Here is a 19,209-nt window from a genome sequence, read left to right on the forward strand (position 1 = left end):
ATATTAATTTTTGCAAGTTAACAGTAAGCTGTTTAACAGCCAGATGTGCGGCACTTACACCTGCTTCTCTACTGAATTTTGAGGCACAGGGTAACCAAGGTCAAGCATAAAGACTTTTCTTATTGTTCTTTTATGCTGTGGATTTGAAATCTCCTCATGTGCCTTTCAGATTTTTAAAACCTTTGCCCAGGAGTCTGGCAAGAATCCGGCGTTCACCTTCCCAGTGAACTAAACAGGTCACCCAGATGTTTGATCGTGCCAGTTAAAACCGGCCACTGTTTGCTTATCGGTATGGCCCAGAAGACAACAGAAGGGACCTTGTTACACCAGGTCAGCAACGCACCCCGGGCTGGTTCCGGCTTTGGCGCAGCAGTGCGAGGCGCAGAGAGGCACCTCTGGCCACAGGTGCCGCAGCCGGAGCTGGCTCCCGCCACCAGCGCCCCTTCTGCGCATCCCGGACAGCAGCGGCACGGGGGCCGCCACCGCGACCAGCCCCTCTGCCCGCGCCCCCTGCCCGGCCCGGCCCGGCCCGGCCCGCACTCACCGCCCCTGGGCGCCGAGGGGCCCGGGCCGGCGCGGGGGCCGCAGCCGCCGCAGGGCTCCCCGCAGCACCGCGCTCATCCCGCACACGCCGCAGGGATGGAGAGCGCTGGCTCCGCGCCGCTCTCCGCCGCCCCGTCCCGTCCCGTCCCTGCCCCGCCGAGCCCGGCCCTCCCGGAGGAGGGCGCCGGACCGCCCCTTAGAGCCGGGGGGGCAGCCGGAGGGGCGCCTCCGCACCTGGGGCCGGGCGGGGCAGCGGGAGGGAGCGGAGCTGCCCTGGCCGAACCAGAGCGCTCCGGGGAGTCAGGGGCCGGGCCGGGCGGGGGTACCGCCCGCAGCGCTGCCCACAGCGTCCCGCCTCCTCCTGGGGCTATAAACGAGCGGCCGGAGAGCCCACCGAGCGTGCTGAGGAGCTCACCGAGCTGTCGGGGCAGCTAGCGTCCCTGGGTGAGGAAGATGCTGCCGATCAAGAAGACCGCGAAACAGGGCAAAAGGGTAAATCTGTTTCCCTCCCTCATGCAGACCTGGCCGCTGCTTCCCCCCGTCGCGGTGCCCTCCTCCGGCCGCCGCGGGCGGGCGCTGCCCCGGCGGGACGGGACGGGACGGGGCGGGGGAGCAGGCCCGCCGCGGGAGCCTGGCACAGAGCAGGCCCTGGCACAGGACAGGGCTCCCCGCCGCCTCTCCCGCCTCCGCGGGGTTGAGTCCGCGTAGAGAAGGGGAGCCGCTTCTTGACCGGCGCGACCCTCGCTGGTTAACCTCCCTCTAAGGTACTCGGTATCTCCGCAGGTAAGGCGATCTTGTGAAAACGTAAAATAATAAAGCCATAGTAATTGTACCTGTTCAGCATCGAGACGTTAAGGGTATTTGGACATCGTTATGAGACAGATAAATTAGCTAGACCTTAACGCAGTCACAGCCCATATAATCTTGGTTTCTCTGAACACATAGAATGGAGCCACCAGAGTACAAAACCATATAGTGTAACACTATTTGATACACAAATTAAGCAGGACTTGCCACACACTTTAAAATAGTAAATTAAAATAGTAAATTAAAATTAAAATAGTAAATATTTTAAGGATAAACTGTCATTGGATGAGATTTCTGTCTCCTGCCTGCTCTGTTTAAAAGGTCCAGATTTCTCACCCCTTGATTAATATGACTGGTGTTTGTATAATATCAACCCAGACTCCTATGTATGCATGCCCACTGCTCCCCCATTTAGCTAAAGGAATAAGCCAGGAAAAAGTTACCCAGGCACCAGCAATTCATGCCATTAAAGCAAAGCTATGAGCAATATCTAAGTCAAACTCTCTGACATACATCAGAACTGGTACCCTGTGCTGCTGCTTGACAAGGTCAGCAGAATCACGTATTCTGTCTTCTATTTAAAGGACACTATTGCCATTAGTAGGGCACATCTTTCCCAGAATGGGTTTTACTCGTTTGTATGTGTAGAGCAAAAGAGCAGAAAGACATGGGAAGAAGTCTATGAGCTCTAGGTCCTACAGGTAGATTGATTATACAAGAAGAAGGTATGGGGTAGTTGTTCTGCTTTTTATATTTTGGCATATACCACCTAATTTCAACATCAAGCAGAAATTCTCCCTACAAGCAGTGGAGTTCTCTTTAGGGCTTGAGATGTGAATAATATTTCCAAGATTTCTTTTCTCTCCACTGATGAAAAGGTGGGTTATAGGTTGACCAAGCAGTATTTTCACTTACACAGTACAGTTACATGCCTAAAGATGGTAGTGGGAATATCTTCATAGGGCCAATTCCACTCACGCTTTCCATGTATAGGTGTAGGGACCATGTGGTGTAACTTCATTCATAGTAGCAAAATGGACGGCTCAAAAAAGCCTTGGATAGCTTTTTACATATACTGTTTTTTGTAATTTAACACATTTTTTGTCTCCTACCAGATCACCTGACAGTACAATATTGATCTGGATTAGACATAAGTGCACAGCAGTAGGTCTCTGAACAAAACAATGTTGATGCTGGATTTTGGTTAGCCATATGGTGGTTAAATAGGTGGTATTTTACACAAAATAATTTTTACATAAAGTAAAAATGGTGTGAAGAGAAGATAGCAGACCTATAATGAAGTCTGCAAAAAGGTTATTTCCATTTGAATCCAGCATGACCTGACAAACTAAGGTTTTATTAAGTATTTTGTGCTTTGTATTTATCTCTCCTGCCATTAGATACCCTGGCGCTAGACTTAATAAGTCACAATATGTTAAGGTGCCATGGTCTATTCAAACATGGCTTATGTTGCTTCTGTGTGTTGAAAATGATGATTTGTACTTCAAAATGAAACAGAACTGTGAAGAAAAACTGCTATTAAATACTAGAAGTGACTTTTTAGAAGAAAGTTCTGTTGTAGTACATTTAAATACATAATATAATAATAAATATAATACCTATATATGATGATGTCATTTTGTGTCTATTACTTAATGCCCAGTTAAAAAACAACTGAGGCTGCCTTTACATTAAAGATTTCATTTCTTCTGCATGCCTCTTCTCTGCATATCAAATTTCTGAAGCAGGCTTAATCTACAAAAGATTCTTTGGCAGACAGAGGAAGCATGGACTCAAGCAATGAGCTTTTACTGGCCCCATTTGAGGTATTCTGTTATAAATGAAAGTAGGTTTATTGCACTAAAGACACACATCAGTTCTGTGCTACCTGTCATACCTGCAGTGTGTTACAATCTTCACAAAACCACCTGACATTTACTCTAAAATTGTTTCTCCCTGATTCTGTGGAAACAAAGATTAAAAACTTGCACACTTTGTTGAAGTTTTAAAGTCAATTGGCTCAATATTTTGGCAAGTCCATAGTGGAATCTGATGCAGAGATTTGCAGGCCAACACTTGGCAGAGCTCTGCACAGCAGCACTGTACAGACCAGTCCTGACATTTTGCTGCAATGCCAGTGCCTCAGCCAAAGTAGGTGATGCTCTCAGCCAGGATTTGTAGCCTCCAAGGAGCGTCACCCTGCTGTGCATGGTACTGAAACTGGCACAGCTGGCACACTGCTCCTTACGGTTGGAAAGGCCTTGTTCTTGTTCTGCCTAAACAGCAGTTCTGAGACATCCTAAGGGTTTGTCTTTGTTGGATATATGGCATGAGAGAATTGTGTTAATGAAAGATAAGAAATGATAATGAAAGATAAGAAAGATAATAACTGAAGTTTGAAGGGTAATTGTAAAAAAAACCTGTCCGCTCAGCATGAAAATCACACTCAACTCTATGTCCATAAGGCTTTTCTTTTTTTCTTTTTCCTACTCCTTCAAACTTCTTCTGTTGAAATGAATAAAACTATGGATGGAAATTTCAGTCCTACCCTTGATTAACTCTTATCCTTTATTCACTACATATATGTAGTCTTCATTCAACCCCTTTGTAATATAGATGGAATTATGGTTGCCATCCAATTGTAGAAATCAATCCTACTGTAATAGTAGGTACTTTTTAGAAAGTTTGAACAAGGAAATGAAGCAATTAAAGGAATAAAAATGCAATGTATTTTAGAACAAGCCAGTATTTGTTCTCATGTTTTTCAGTTTTACAAAAAAGATAATTGCCACTTTCCTTGCATTAGTGTGGAGTTCAAGGGAGAAGCAAGGCTTATTTTACATAGGGTTTTGTAAGGTTTGTAATTTGGCACTCTAAAACATTTCAGGGCTGTGCAAAACCAACAGGATTATTTTTTGTTTTGAAAATCTGGGTAAGCAAACCCAGGCCTGTGAAAAGACTGTCAGAAACTGCAAGTCAGCTTTCTGAGATGTGTCTTGTTTGGTAGGAAACTGTTGCATGCTTACTTTTCTGTGGTGCCTGTTGTGCCATCTGGAGTCACAAGCTGCTTGTGGTAAGGCTCTGTGCAGGTGGCATTGTAAGCTAGAGAGCAGATGAGCTATTAGTGAGATCAGTGGTACTAGTGTCTTATTTTAAGAAGTTTCTCATGTATTTTACAGGAGAATTTGAGATGGCGTATTACTTTCATAGGAACATGACTGGACCACTGACTTGCAGTTCTGGACACAATATCTCTGGAATACAATATAACTGACTAATGAAAAGCCTTACACACATAATATACATGTGCATATTAAAGCCTTGTGCTGCAAAAGAGCAGGTCTACCATTCTTTAATTAGAATTTTACAAAGGAAATTTATTACTCTTTATTATTGTGGCAAAAATATTTCTGCTTGCTCACAGATATTTATGTCTGCCTGGCAAATACAGAAAATAGCCATCAAGTTGAAGAACTGTAATTGTTAACCTGCGCTCATGCTTTCTCCAGGGTATTCTAGAACGCTTGGATGCTGGAGAAATTGTGATCGGAGATGGGGGATTTGTCTTTGCTCTTGAAAAGAGGGGATATGTAAAAGCTGGGCCTTGGACTCCTGAAGCAACTGTAGAACATCCAGAAGCAGGTCAGTTTTACTGGGAAATTATATTTCTATAGTGAATGTAAACAATGTAATGGTTGGCTAAATAATAAATATATAGAGCTCTTAGTAGATTTTTAAATAGAGGTGTTCCTTGACACTATAGAATTACATTAAGAACAGCCTAAAACCAGCTCATTTTGCCTGTTTTACTTGCTCTAACACTGGCCAAAATCAGTTTGCTCTGTAAGAATACGAATAGTGCAAACATCTACTGATACCTCTTCAGAATGCTCTCCCAAATTTTAATAACTTGCATCCCAGTGACTTTTTCATGCAGATGTAGTTATATTTGTGTTTAATAATATTCAGTGATTTCTTTCTCATGGATTTGTCCAGTCTGTTCTTGTGCTGATCATTTAAAGCTTGTCATTTAAATACCTTACAAAAAGGAATTCTGCAGTTAACTATCTGATTTGTTTTGTTCTAGTAATTCATTTATATTTATAATCTAAAATAGTTTTTTTATTGATTCTTTCAGAGAAATGGCAGTTTTTAATAAACATCATAATAGGAGTATTTAATGTTTCTGGCTGCACTGTAAAATGGGGAATGATAAACCTGATAGGAACCTAAAAATTGCAATAAACATTTAACAGAATAACTCTTAAAGTGGACAGAGAGAAAATGACCAACCATTTTATGCCTTCCAGTGTAAAGACTGTAGTGTTAATCATAAATAGTGCAGAAGTGGATGGTATTATCTATTTATGCATGCTTCATTGCAAGAAAGCATTTGCCCTAATAATATGGTGCGCACTTAATCCCACAAGTCAATTCAGAATATCCTGGGGAAAAAATTTCTTTCTTCTAAGTTTTTTCTATTCCAAGTTAGTTTTTTCTGCTATACAGGAGAAGAAGGAAGAGGAGTAGAAGGAGACATACTGTAGTTCTCTCTGCTACATCACTGTGTACAATTCACCTATTTATTCAGCCTAATCTTTCTCAGCCTTCAAATGTCACTTCTGTGTCACTTAGCATCCCTAATTTAGGGTTATGGGCAGCTTTAGATAATGCAGAGCTCCAGGAAAAGTTTAAGGATTGATGACCTAATTTGCTGACTCTCATCTCCCAAAGAGACATTCTATCATCTCTCTATTTTTCTACATGTCTACCTCTGTCTGGCCCTGCATGTTCCATTTTACAGCTCATAGCTCTTGTCCCATGCTCTTTCTTTTCCCTTTGCTTGTTATTTTTGCACCTCAAAAGCCCTCCCCACTCTGCACATGTCTTTTATAGGCTATTTATAAATCCACCCTTCAGGGCAAATCTGCTAATTTTCTTTTTGTGCAGTGGGGCTTCTTTCCCTCCATGCTTTTGCTCCTGCTCGCTCAAGGGTCATGTTACTTTGAAAGCAGATGTAATAGAACACAAGGAGCAACTGGCAGAGACAGTGGGTGTAAAAACCATGCAGCTGCCAGAGCTTCTTGTCCTTATAAGGAAAGGAAAAGGAAGGAAGTTCTGAGAAGGAAGAATAAAAAAAAAAAGAGTTCAAGGCCATTAACTGGATTACAGAAGAGAGGATTTGCCAGACTGGTAATTGTAGAAATTAGGAGATCTATACTTTTCTTCTGAGACAGACTAGGGATTGCTCTATGCTGAGCCATATGCATGGGTGCTTATTGCTCCTATCTCCTCACAGCTTATGTCTGTGTCTTTTATGTAATGTCCAACTCATGATGGATTTAAATGAAAAATTAGTGTTACACATCTGACTCTTAAAATGCATCAAATTATTAATAATGGTTTAGCCTCATGTGTGACTTTTATTCCCATTTCTCAAATGCTGGAGGAAGCATACTGGAAGTCACACAAGTAAACTACAGAGTGGTTTGGGTTTTTGATATTGCACAGTGCTGTGGGTTTGATAAGAACAACAGTGTATTCTACTGGTAAAGCCTATTTGCTTGAGGTTGAATGAGATTCAGGCTGATAGTTATAGCACTATCGTTTCCCTCAAAGTGTATCCCATGTCTCCTATTCACAAACCTGGTATTTTGGGGTATGAAATTCCTTAATTACATGTGTTAGATTTCATTTTCCTACTTATGCCACCATCCATATTCACACAAAACCCAGGCCTTCTTCTAGGAATGGTCTATTATTGAAATGTCATAGAGCATTTGTGAAAATATTTGTAGATTTTTTTTTTCTTTTCTTATTTCCTGATTTTCATCCTGATTTTCATTTTCATCAATGCTTCCTCATTCAGGAGGATGAAAAAAAACCCACTAGAAGCACACAGAGTCCTTTTATTTGGGATCAGTGGCCTATTGTTATGATGTAGGAAAAAGAATACTCCCAGCACTACAACTTTTTTTTCCCTTCATAAAGATGTGAAAATGAAATTTGATCCCAGGCATTCAGGCAGATTCCAAAAACTTTTTGAACAGTACCTCTGCTACAACCTATGTTCCTGGAAAGATTTTTGTGACTGCTGGGCAAAGAAGCACTGTGTTAAATCACCTGTGTAGTAAAAAAATAAGCACTTTGAAGTTACCCAAGGCAGCAACTAGAAATAAAATACTGTACCAGTAGACACAAGCAAGGGACACTACAGCGATCCTTCATTGAAAGCAGACACACTTGCATGTATGCACATTAAATCTAGCAACACAAAATGTTTTTTGAGCTTTTCTGCTGCAGAAAGCTATGTTTGTTGCAGAATACGGGAGTAATTTTATTCTCGTGACAAACTTGCATTTTTTTTAGTGACACAAACTGTGTCTGTAGACAATGAGTTGTGATAAACTAGGACTTCAGGAAAACCATTCTAAACATCTGCCATAGAAATTGCAGTGTTCTTGTGTGTGTAGATAATAAGTATCTTGTGTGCAGTAAGTAAGGAACTCCTGTATTTTCTATAAGCTGTTAAGCATTTAACTCTGTTTTACATGATCAGTAGCATTCTAGTAATTATTGTAACTATTATTCTGTGGGTAGATATATAAAATCAATTAACAGTTCCTGTTCTGTTGCTGTTGTGGCAATTGAAGTATCCTGCTTACAGCCAGGAAGGCATGGCTACCATTACAGAGCCTTTTCCCAAAGTCCTAATGTAGGAAATTTGTCTATTCAAAGTAATGGTAACCTTTCCTTTAAAAAGATTGTTGTCGATGTAGTAAAATCATCATGTGGAGACATATGGGAAGAATTAACTTTGTGCTGTGAGTCACTTTTCTGGAGCAACAAATCTTCTTTTAAGTAAGGATGTATTTAGCAAAATAGATCTTTGGTTTTGGCTGACTATACTCTTTAAAAACTTTGCTGGGGGAGAAAACTCAAAAATGTAGAATAGAGGAGGTGATGAAACACTGTATTCTTCCATATAATTATCATGTCCCTTAATTTGTTGCTATGATACTTTCTTCTGCTTTCTTCTTCATAATATAGAAGCTAAGAGAAGATAGCTTTTTCATTTGAAGAGCCTTTTGTCTGGTATTCCTTGTTATGCCTTCATATTCTTTTGTCAGTCATCTGTTATCCCTTCCTAAATCACAATACAAAAGCTCTATCAAGCCCTACATCTGGGAATCTGGAGGACTGCAGAAAATAGAGGATTGTCAAGGTGGCAAGCAAAACTGAATCTGCAGCTAAACTATATAGAAATCTTCAGTCATTCTTAACAGAAAAGAATGAAGAAGAAAATTTTCTACCAATGTTTCGATGGTGAAAAGAAAGAAATTCAATGCAGACTCGGGTACTGCTTCTAATTTCTCATAATTGGTCTCCTAGTAAACACAATGTCACTTATTTTACAATAACATTACATCAACAAACACTGGATTTGGAGATAACATAGTAATAACCTTGTCTCTTAATTTGCAGTTCGTCAGCTTCACCGAGAATTCCTCAGAGCTGGATCCAATGTTCTGCAGACCTTCACCTTTTATGCCAGTGAGGACAAACTAGAGAACAGGGGCAATTATGTAGCTGAGAAAATAAGTGTGAGTAAACCAGTTTTGGAGATACAAAATAAGTTGAAAATAAGTTGTTCAATTTCAAAAGGTTTGGCAAAGGTATTATCAAGTTTGTCCTAACAGTTTTGGCTATATTTGAGGACCAGAGAATGAGATGATGGAATTACAGAGTTTGAAATAGCAAAAAAACAAGGTGAAGTGACAAAAACCCCAAACCAAAACAAAAATCAAACACAAAATTGGGAAAGGATGAAGAGAGGAAAGAGAATGCCCACATTGTATTTTTCTGTATTTTTATCTGAGGAGATGGGTTTATGGAGTTTAGGTACGAAAATTATAGAGAGTACTAAATGGACAGAGAGCAAAACTAGTGAAAAAATAGAGATGTTTTAGAATCCAGAGAAATTACTGAACAGTAAAAATGGTGAAGAATCTTAGAGAATAATGAACAGCTAATGAGAACAAAATGTTTTTAGAACCACATCTTCATTAAGTAGCAACTAAAATAATCTAAGCTATACACTGTATTCAATATTCCCCTCCTCTTGTGTGAAGGTATTCAATATTCCCCTCCTCTTGTGTAAAGGTAATTTTTACATCAGCAGAAGTACCCTGTCAGTGTTTTCTTACCCCCTACATAGAGGAATTGTAGGATTCTGGGTGTGTTTACTAGACACAGGCCCAAGGTCTAGTGGAATTCCTGGCCAAACATTTCTATATAATACCTTTGATACTAGAATGTTTGGCATTGACTGGTTTCTCTGATCCTGTTCCTTTGGTCCAACTGTACATTCTGTCTTCTGCAAACCAGAGAAGATTCTCCAGGGCTCAGGGAGGAAGGAGTAGCTGTAACTGTGAAGATATCCTCAGTCTGAAATTAGAACAATCTGGACACTAGGGAAACACTTGAGGCTTAATTGAGTTCATCCCAAAATGTCATATGACCAAATTAATCTGAAATGCTGTACCTTTTACAACACTGAAATGTCTGAAGTGGTAGTCCCAGAAACACAGTAACCCTGGAACAAGTCAATCTTCAATTCTTGCTGATGTGCAGAATTATAAAGGCTAGAGAGCACCTGGTATTTGGATTGCATTACATCAAACATCTCAAAATTTATTTCCTGCCAGTTCTAGAATCAGGTTGCTCCAGGATTTAATTAATTTATGGTTCCACCTCACAGAGTCCCAAAACACGTACCTATGCACAAATGGAAGTGGAAGACAATCTGTCAGCAACAGCTTTAAAAATCAGCTGGGTTTTTGAGGCAGTCATGTAAAACTTCAGCAGAGAGAAGCTTATGGACTTAGAGACTTCTAAATAGTCTATGGACTGCAGAGAACCTGCTGTAATCAATACTTCTGAAATACCACAAATAATGATTCTTTTTCCCAGATTTTTTTTTTCTCAGTTTGACCTCTTTTTGAAAAGCTGTTCTGGTCATCCCAATTTAGATATAGAAGGAATATGACTTCCAGTCTTGGTGATTAATTAGCAATATTTTTCCCTTTCTTTAAGTTGGCGACTTTAATATCACATAATTCATGCTTTCTTTTAAAAAATGTCTTAAATAACCCTGTATGAATATTATATTGGGGGTGGGAGGTGTTAATTATCAGAACAGTAAAATATATTTAAAAAAAGAAAAGTTAGAATTCTTATATATCTTGTTTTCCATTCAAAATTTCAGAATGAAAACATATGCTTAGGTGTAACTAATTCATTTTCTAAGAAGCAAAGAAAATTCCACTTCAAACCAAATATTTGTTTTTTATAGGCTATTTGTGTAAGATCTATTAATTGTAATGTATTTTGTAGTATTTGACAATATGATAACTTAGAGGAGGTAAGAAATTATTTTTCTAATGTTTGTTACTGTTTAAAAGAATCTTATCTTCCTAATCAAGATTACTCTAAAAATCCATTTGATTTTAATTACGTTTAGTTTAAATTTAACAAAAATATGAAAAAGCCATTATGACTTCTCACTATTTTTGTCCTTCTAGGGTTCTGCATACCTCTGGTAAGATAAAACTAACAGATTCTATGTTCACACAGTGCCACAAAGTGAATGAAGCTGCTTGTGACATTGCAAGAGAAGTGGCTAATGAAGGTGATGCTTTAGTGGCTGGAGGAGTCAGTCAAACACCATCTTACTTAAGCTGCAAGGATAAAACAGAGGTTAAAGCAGCCTTTCAAAAGCAACTGGAAGTCTTTATGAAGAAGAATGTGGACTTCTTAATTGCAGAGGTAAATCTGTAAAAATAAGTATGTGTCTTCAACTGGCACAGTGTTAACTTTTAAGATGTCTAGCCTATTTTAGGATGTTTCTACCTTCTTCAAGATTTTCTGCTGTGCTTTTATCTCAGATAAAAGTATCAGATATTTTTTTGTAAATGCCCACCAACATCTGCAGGTGTTCTAGAATAGGATCTTTGAACGTCATTTCTACCTAAGTCAAGTAAAATTCTGTACGAATACAAAGACAAAATGTTGCTGGGATCTGGACGAATCCCTATTTCTTCCAGTACATGGAAAGCAACCTAAGACAACTTTTCTAGTTGACTATAGGTCTTGGGTTAATCCTTGATTAATCTCCCCTATGGGCATTCCTGTTCTGAAACAAAAGTAACATTATTTTTAATTTATTTTTACTCACTTTTAAAAATCCTTTTTTAACTGTGTGGCCAGTAAACTCAATTGAATTATGTTAGTATAAATCAGAAAATTATCAAATCATTGTATTGATGGTTAATTTGGGGTCTGGATAGGAATTTTTATATTTCTTTGCTGAGAAACAAAACAGCCTAGTTTTAATTTTTTTCAGTATTTTGAGCATGTTGAAGAGGCTGTCTGGGCAGTTGAAGTTCTAAAAGAATCTGGAAAGCCAGTTGCAGCTACGATGTGCATTGGTCCAGAAGGAGACATGCATGGAGTGTCCCCTGGACAATGTGCTGTCCAGCTGGTAAAGGCTGGTAAGAATCTGTTTTAATGTGCCCTTTGAAAATATGGAAAAAGTCCCTAATTATTTAAATAAATAGATGTGTATGTCAAGTAGGTAGCTTCCCAGTTATATCTGATAGGAGTTATGACTCTGTAGAAAAAGTCTTTATGAGTACCTTACTAGAACAGTCTTGTAAAAACATATGGGAATAAAGCTTCAAATCCTTGATTATCTGTATGAAATGGGTAAGAGCAATAGCCATAGAAAACTGATACTGAATACAGCAAAATCCTAAACCTGCTCAAATTTCATTGCAGACCCATCCCCAAATTCTAGAATCACAAGCACAAAGCTGCTTTTGATTCTCTGCTCTTGTTTTTGCACACAGTTCAAGCTCAAGATGAGAAAATTAAGATAATGACAAAATTAATAATATTGCCTATGAAAGGCTGTTTTCTACGGAACAAGGGGAAGGGCAGAAGAAATTAATCAGGGGCATGATGGGTGAAGATACACAAGTTTACATATCTATCCTGAAGTGCTCTTTTCCTTTCAAGTTATAGTTGAAATCCAAAGGCAGAACTTCTGTTAGGAACCTGCCACCTGTTTCCATATGTGGCTCTACATAATCAGACTTTACTGATTAAACACTGTAGGAGGGTAGAAGAAAAAACATCTGTAGAAGATGTGATTCATCATTAGAAAGGTAAAGAGGAGTGCAGCTGAGATGTAAATGGCATGATCAACCTCAGGAGAGTTGTGCCTGGCTGTAGCACAGCTGCCTTGTTTCCATAGCACTGGTGTGAAGGTGGACAGCACTGCTTCTAGAATGCTGTGGAACTTTCATCTCCCACTTTCTGGGGAGCTGTGACTTGAAGTTACTTTCCTCCTCCTAGGTGCTTCTATAGTTGGAGTCAACTGCCATTTTGATCCAGAAACTTCCATCGAAACTGTGAGGCTGATGAAAGAGGGCTTGCAGGCTGCTAAACTGAAAGCCCACCTGATGTGCCAGCCTCTTGCTTTCCATACTCCTGATTGTGGAAAGCAGGGATTTATTGATCTTCCGGAATTTCCCTTTGGTAAGACAAGGGTGTATTTTTTGTTGGTGGTGTTGCTTTATTGGCTGTTCCTGGCTTTTATTGTCCCCAGCTTTTAGTACAGCTGAAGCTGCAAGGTGTCCTTTTATTCAATATGATGAGTCCTAGTTATCCTGTCTGGCATATCCTAGTTATCCTAGTCCTGGCATTTTCCAGACAGATCAAAATGTAATATTGGAGTAAAGATCATCCACATAGGGAGAACACTTCAGTAGTATCACAGCATGTAGCTCAATGTGTAATTATGATGAGAAGAGTTAAAATGCCACAATATAAATTAATTTTAAAAATATTCTTCCTCATGCTATAGAACCCTGTTCAGGACTGCTGTAAACAGTCCAAAGAGCAGCAGCAAATGTAGTAAAAAAACCTCATTTTTCTGGGTTGTGATATGTATCCCACAAGTCCTACATTTACTTGTGTAAGAGTTTAGTGTACAATGCAGTACAATGGATATAGGAGCATTATTATTGCACTCATAATATTTAAATCTTATAAGTGTGACTGTCTAATGTATGTGACATTAGAGAGACACCAGAAAGGGGACTTTAATATTGCTAACAAATTAGCAGTTTGGAGAAGAAATCTCCATGTATGCTCAGGAGAAAGTCTACAAAAACTGGGAGAGTTAGCCATTTAATATTTATATAAGGCTTGTGTATTTAGGGCTTATTTTCATGTGAGTATTTTGCCCTGTAACTAAGGGCAAAATCAGCTTAAACATTTTAAGACTGATTAGAAAATACTTTCATTTTCAGATAACATACCCCCTTCTTTTCAAGATCAGAGTAAATGGTCCCAAAACACTCACAATTTGAATTTGCAGCAAAAAAACCTGAGAAGTAGATGTGATTTTCAGGAAGCTCGTTGTTTTTCTTTAAATTCCTCTCTTTACATAAATGAAGGAAAGAGAATAAAGCATAAGCCTGGGGCATTCATTAAATGGTAATAACACGTCTGAGTCCTGAAAATATCTAAGATGTTTAAAAGTGTTAGGAACTCATTTATCCTATTCATTCCTTCATATAGTTCCGCTGATTGCAAGCAGGAAAAAAAAAGTGAAACAGATGCAGTAAGCAATCAAGTGAATGGAAGGATTCACTCTGGTTTGTACGGTTCTTGGCTTGTGTGCTATAAGCAATCTGTATGACATCTCAGCATTTAGAATTTCCATGAATAATTAATTGGTGAAGACCTGCTCTGTGAGTGTTTTCAAAACCCTGAAGTAGTAATTGATTGCTTGACAGCAGATAATCTCTTCAGTAAATCATTTTTAAAGTGACCAAATTACCTGGTTTTCATGAAGGCAATAACAGGGATATTTAGATATCTGAAGAGTACATATACTCTCTACAGGGCAACAAGATCTCAGTTTCTAGGGAAGCATTAGTTATGTTGTATTGACAAACTCCAGCAATTAGATGCCAGAAAGATTTATTTTTCTGTAGATCTATTTCTATTTTTCTATGTTTTCTCTTCTGTTTTATTGCAATTTCTCTGAAATGTCACCAGTTAAATAAGGACAATATTTTAGAAAGAAATTACCTGGTCACTGAAAACATACCCAAGGGTAGAAATATTGAAGAGGCAAATCAAAGAGCATGTTACAGTTTTTCCTCATCAAGAACTGTTAAGTTAGAGATACTTAATTCTGAATAAACCAAGAAAAGTATTGCATTGACAGACATGGAAAAAATAAATAAAATGTCAGTCCGTTTTGGGAAGGAATCTCTCCAATTTAAAGACAAGGATATTGTGTGACACAGTATCAAATGCTTTGTGGAAGTCCAGGAAGGTGACATTTGTCACTCTTCTCCACCAATGCTGTAACCCCATCACAGGAGGCCACCAAATTTGTAGGCACGGTTTGTCCTCAGTAAAGTCATGCTGGCTGCCACCAATCACATCCTCATTTCCCAAGTGCCTTAGTACAAGTTCCAGGTGATTTGATCCAAGGTTTTTCTGGGCATTGTAAGACTGACTGGTCTCTCTTTCTCTGGCTTTTCCTTTTTCTGCCTTTTTAAAAGTGTGGGTTATGTTTCCCTTTCTCCAGTCACTAGGAACTTCACTGGACTGTCACAAGTTTTCAAGTATAATGGACAGTGGCTTAGCCACTTCATCTGCCATCAAATCAATGCATCTCATCAGATCACATGGATTGTGACAGGGTGATGGAGATGACAGGGAAACAACCTATACTGTTCCCCTGACACTTAGTTGCTTATACAGGTGTAAGTGGTGTGCATTGAGTGCACAATGATGCATTCTTACTGTTGATCATTTGTATAAATTTTGCATTAGCTTTTAAATAATATATGAAAGAGGAGAAAATAATGCATTTATGCTTCTGATGCTTTTTATCATATCTGCAGCACTGTACAAAAGCTTGTTTTTATTTGAACAGCTCTCTAAAATGCTTAATCAAAGTTTTCCAGGCCATCTACTTTTCCTTTGTCTCATCTTTCCCTCTGAGAGCAATAATTTTCTTTATAAGAATCTTCAGTTGTCTCCCTTCTGCTTTTTTATTTGTAAACCTGATTCTTAACTACAAAATGGACTTAGGGTATATCTGCTTTCTATCAACTTCTTGCATGTTAGACATTTTTGGGACAGGACATTGGGACATTCTTCAATCCTACTCTCCTTTGTTGCTGGAGCCTTACTACCTCAACCACAGCTTCTTTGCCCAGCAGTGTTCAGTGCACAGACATGATGCTGCACTTAACTGATAACCATGCTGGTTCACATCCTGCAGATGTGCATATCCATTAAGAAGTGGGAGGATTTTTGTCCTTTTATTTCTGTATTTTCATTTCTTAAAGTTTCTTCTTCAGTCCCCCTTCTTTTCTTTCCAGTTGTGCCTCCAGCTCCTTGAGGTGTGCTTTTACTTTTTACTCCTTTACTTCCACAAGTCTACTCTCTCAGGTCTCGTTATTCCATCACAATGCTCAAAAAACTTGCAACAGAGATGGCATTCTAAATTACATCCACACAGAACTTTCCACAAGGAATGAGGTGTTTTGAGGCAGCAAGCTGCTCATGACTGGGATTATACCTAAGGGTTGGTCTAAGAAATAGCTAAGATCCCAGCTGAAACAACTGGCTGCCAATATCCGATTGTGGAAAAAAGTGCAATAAGCATTTTTGAGGAATAATTACCAGGATTATTCCTATGCCAGTAGGCTGATACGTTCTCCTTTCACAGTTCAGTGTGTGGAAATCAGTTTTCCCAGGTATTGATTGTTTATTAGGAAATATAGCCATAACATTGAAAGTATTCCAATTCTTCAGCTAAGAACTCTGCAGAATGGGAAACATGATCTGCCTCAGAAGATACTAGGTGCTGTTTTGGCAGGCCAAACATGCTTACAAGCACAGGTCAGTGGAGCACTGCAGAAAAAGCTAGCCTTCTAAAGGTTTCAATCTCTGATTCTAGGTCAGACAGTTCAAACACATACATCTACATCTACAACCACTTTTGCAAACAGAGTGCAAGTGTTTCAACAACATGATTTCTTACCAAAAAAATGGATAAAAATTGAATGGACCATGATGGAAACTTAAGATAATGTCTTTGCAGGTCTGGAGCCAAGAATTGCCACCAGATGGGACATTCAAAAATATGCAAGAAAGGCCTATGACTTAGGAATTCGTTTCATTGGAGGCTGCTGTGGATTTGAGCCATATCACATCCGAGCAATAGCTGAAGAGTTGGCTCCTGAAAGAGGATTTTTGCCAGAAGCTTCTGAGAAACATGGTAGCTGGGGTGATAACCTGAGCATGCATACCAAACCCTGGGTCAGAGCAAGGTACGTATATCTGACCTGGAAGCCAACACATCTTTTGCAAAGGCTTACATTGCTCCACAGAGCACACTGGCTTAGCTGATATGGGCATCTAAATATCACTGTAAAGATTTTATGGTTAGAATTATATGTTTTATGTTTAATCTCCAAGAATTAAAGCTGACCTAAGAGCCCGGAAAGGGGTGAAGGAGAAGTAGAGGAGATCTTGTGAATGTAATTCATGACAATGAAAAGGAGAATATTGTATATCAGCTCCCAATGGTGGCTTGCTTACAGTATTCCTTTCAAAGACGGAAAGATACTTTTAAAGCATGTAGCATTTAATTGCATATTTTCATTCATACTTCTATATATAAATATAATGTCCATCTTTACAAGTTAGATGAACCTTTGCAATTGTCTTCTAAGTCACATTTCCTTCAATATTATGAAGTACTGGGAAAAAAACCCTGAGTTTCTTTTTCTTTATTTAGGGCAAGAAAAGAATACTGGGAGAATCTGAAGCCTGCTTCCGGCAGGCCATACTGTCCTTGCATGTCAAAGCCAGATGGCTGGGGAGTGACCAGAGGAGCCAAGGAGCTGATGCAACAGAAAGAAGCAACAACTGAACAACAGCTGAAGGAGCTCTTCCAGAAAAAGAAGTTCTAATTCACTGCAGTTATGTAAATCTTAAAATGATTTATCTACAGGCCATCTCATGCTTCAGAAGAAAATCTGTGAAGATGAGTACTGTGTTGATCTGTCAGTCAAAATGTAATGAAAGAGACAAAATGAAGAAAAAATGTGATTACATATGTCTAACTTTGATAATAAAATCCTTCTCTGGACAAATAGTTTAGAGAATACACATTCAAAAGTAATTTTGGATTCTCATAATAATTGAGCTTCTGTTAGCTGAGTGCCATTAATTGGGTAGACACAGAAATACCTGAAAGTCATAACTGGCTCAATTCACCTGTGAAGAAAGAAAAAGCGATCTATAAATACAGTGTCAACAGACTTCAACTCCCAAGTCTTTTTTCAGTTTGGTTTTATAGGAGCTTCCTCAGACCTCAAGATTTGTTGAGAACTAGTGCAGGGAAACAAAAACTGCCAATTATTTGTGGTCACTTTCTTGGTTTCAAGAGAACAAAAGTAAACTTAAAAATGTATCTTATAATTGTTATCAAAACCTAAGGAAAATGAGATCTTGCAGGAATTTCTTATATGCAGAGAGCTTTTAGAAGAGAAAAATGGCAGGTAGACAAAACTCAATTTTTGTCTTAAGGTACCGTGTACACAAGATTTACTCTTCTGGGGATTAAAAGGCTTAAGAAATTACTCTGCAATCTGAAGAAATGTCAAATAAATTAAAAAGAATATAATTGAATAGTATTGTATTATCTTCACACCTTAAACTGTAAAACCTCAAAAAGTATATTGTTTCTACAGTAAAAAACTAATTTTCAAATGATGCAGTTTATTTCTGGAAATCTCACTTTAATTACCTGGTTATCTTAAAACAGCAGGTTTCTAAGATATAACTCCCATTTAAAAGAGCAGTACACATCTTTTTTTTTTCCTTTTTTTTTTTTAATCTGATTTATTCACTCTGCAATCTTAGTTTTAACAAATGAAAAACTGTGTTAGGAAATAGATCCATCCATTCAAGTTGAGAAAACCCATGGAATTTGTACACTGATTTGTTTTCAAACAAGATAAGGTTTTCATAGGAAGGGTACCACTATATTTAGAACTTGTAAAGCCCACATTTCCATCATTCATTTTTGTAAGTACCACCCAACTTCAATTTCTGTTTAGAATGAATTTTCACCCATCCTACATTAAGGCAACTACCTTTATGAAAATCTCATTCTCACAGTCAGTGTTGAAAGATGTAGTTAGACTACTTTTCATGTATAAGCTTATTTCCTTGTTTCTATCCATGCTGGTATTCTGCAGTTCAGGAAACACATAGACAACACTTCAGTGAGAAACTTAATGCATCCTTTTCAGACTGTTATTGGCAGACAGGTTTAAGCTTGCCTTCCCGAGGCTTAAAACATATTAAAAAAACACTTACTAGCTAGAAATTTGGCCTGAAAGACAAAAGCAGACAAATCAAGAAAGTAGGTATTTTAAAATGCAGATTATTTGGAAAGCATCCATGTGAGTATATATTTTATATGCTTTATAAACTCCTTTCCTTCCTAAGTGATTCTCAACATTACCTCTGCAGAGAGTGAATATTGCAGAATCTGTAAAACATGAATGCCAGATCTTTGATCATCATCAAAATGTATGTAGCATTAAGAACATATGCTTGATTAGGTGGCTTAAAACAGAGGCTACAACCAGTACAGAAGTGTTTTGAACAATTATTACCTGTTTAGGGACTTCTTGTTGCACAGAATGCTGTTTGACCATCATACACTAACTATACGAGTAGCTGGGC

The 19,209-nt window shown here is 38.6% G+C and overlaps 2 protein-coding genes across 2 annotated transcripts in view; one reads left to right on the forward strand and one right to left on the reverse strand.

Annotated features, from left to right (window-relative positions):
- Positions 1 to 621, reverse strand: part of DMGDH (dimethylglycine dehydrogenase) — a 39,458-nt gene extending 38,837 nt beyond the window's left edge. Inside the window, exon 1 of the mRNA XM_066569309.1 lies at positions 545 to 621. Coding sequence (XP_066425406.1) covers positions 545 to 621 — 77 coding nt within the window. The remainder of the gene's footprint in view (positions 1 to 544) is intronic.
- A 299-nt stretch (positions 622 to 920) lies between these two features.
- LOC136569049 (betaine--homocysteine S-methyltransferase 1) lies at positions 921 to 18,228 on the forward strand. Its single transcript, XM_066569326.1, has 8 exons — positions 921 to 1,035; positions 4,860 to 4,992; positions 8,836 to 8,954; positions 10,987 to 11,178; positions 11,756 to 11,903; positions 12,769 to 12,951; positions 16,550 to 16,778; positions 17,249 to 18,228. Exons 1-8 carry the CDS (start codon positions 997 to 999, stop codon positions 17,421 to 17,423), a joined length of 1,218 nt encoding a protein of 405 aa, XP_066425423.1. The 5' UTR covers positions 921 to 996; the 3' UTR covers positions 17,424 to 18,228.
- The last annotated feature ends 981 nt before the right edge of the window (positions 18,229 to 19,209 follow it).

Source organism: Molothrus aeneus, chromosome Z (assembly GCF_037042795.1).
Source record: "Molothrus aeneus isolate 106 chromosome Z, BPBGC_Maene_1.0, whole genome shotgun sequence".
Taxonomy (NCBI): Eukaryota; Metazoa; Chordata; class Aves; order Passeriformes; family Icteridae; genus Molothrus; species Molothrus aeneus.

Excerpts from the sequence above, each read along its gene's own strand:
- LOC136569049 (XM_066569326.1), top strand. The coding sequence starts at position 997 with ATGCTGCCGATCAAGAAGACCGCGAAACAGGGCAAAAGG. Across the intron at positions 4,993-8,835 it reads TGTAGAACATCCAGAAGCAG|TTCGTCAGCTTCACCGAGAA; the intron begins GTCAGTTTTACT and ends CTTAATTTGCAG. Across the intron at positions 12,952-16,549 it reads TCTTCCGGAATTTCCCTTTG|GTCTGGAGCCAAGAATTGCC; the intron begins GTAAGACAAGGG and ends ATGTCTTTGCAG.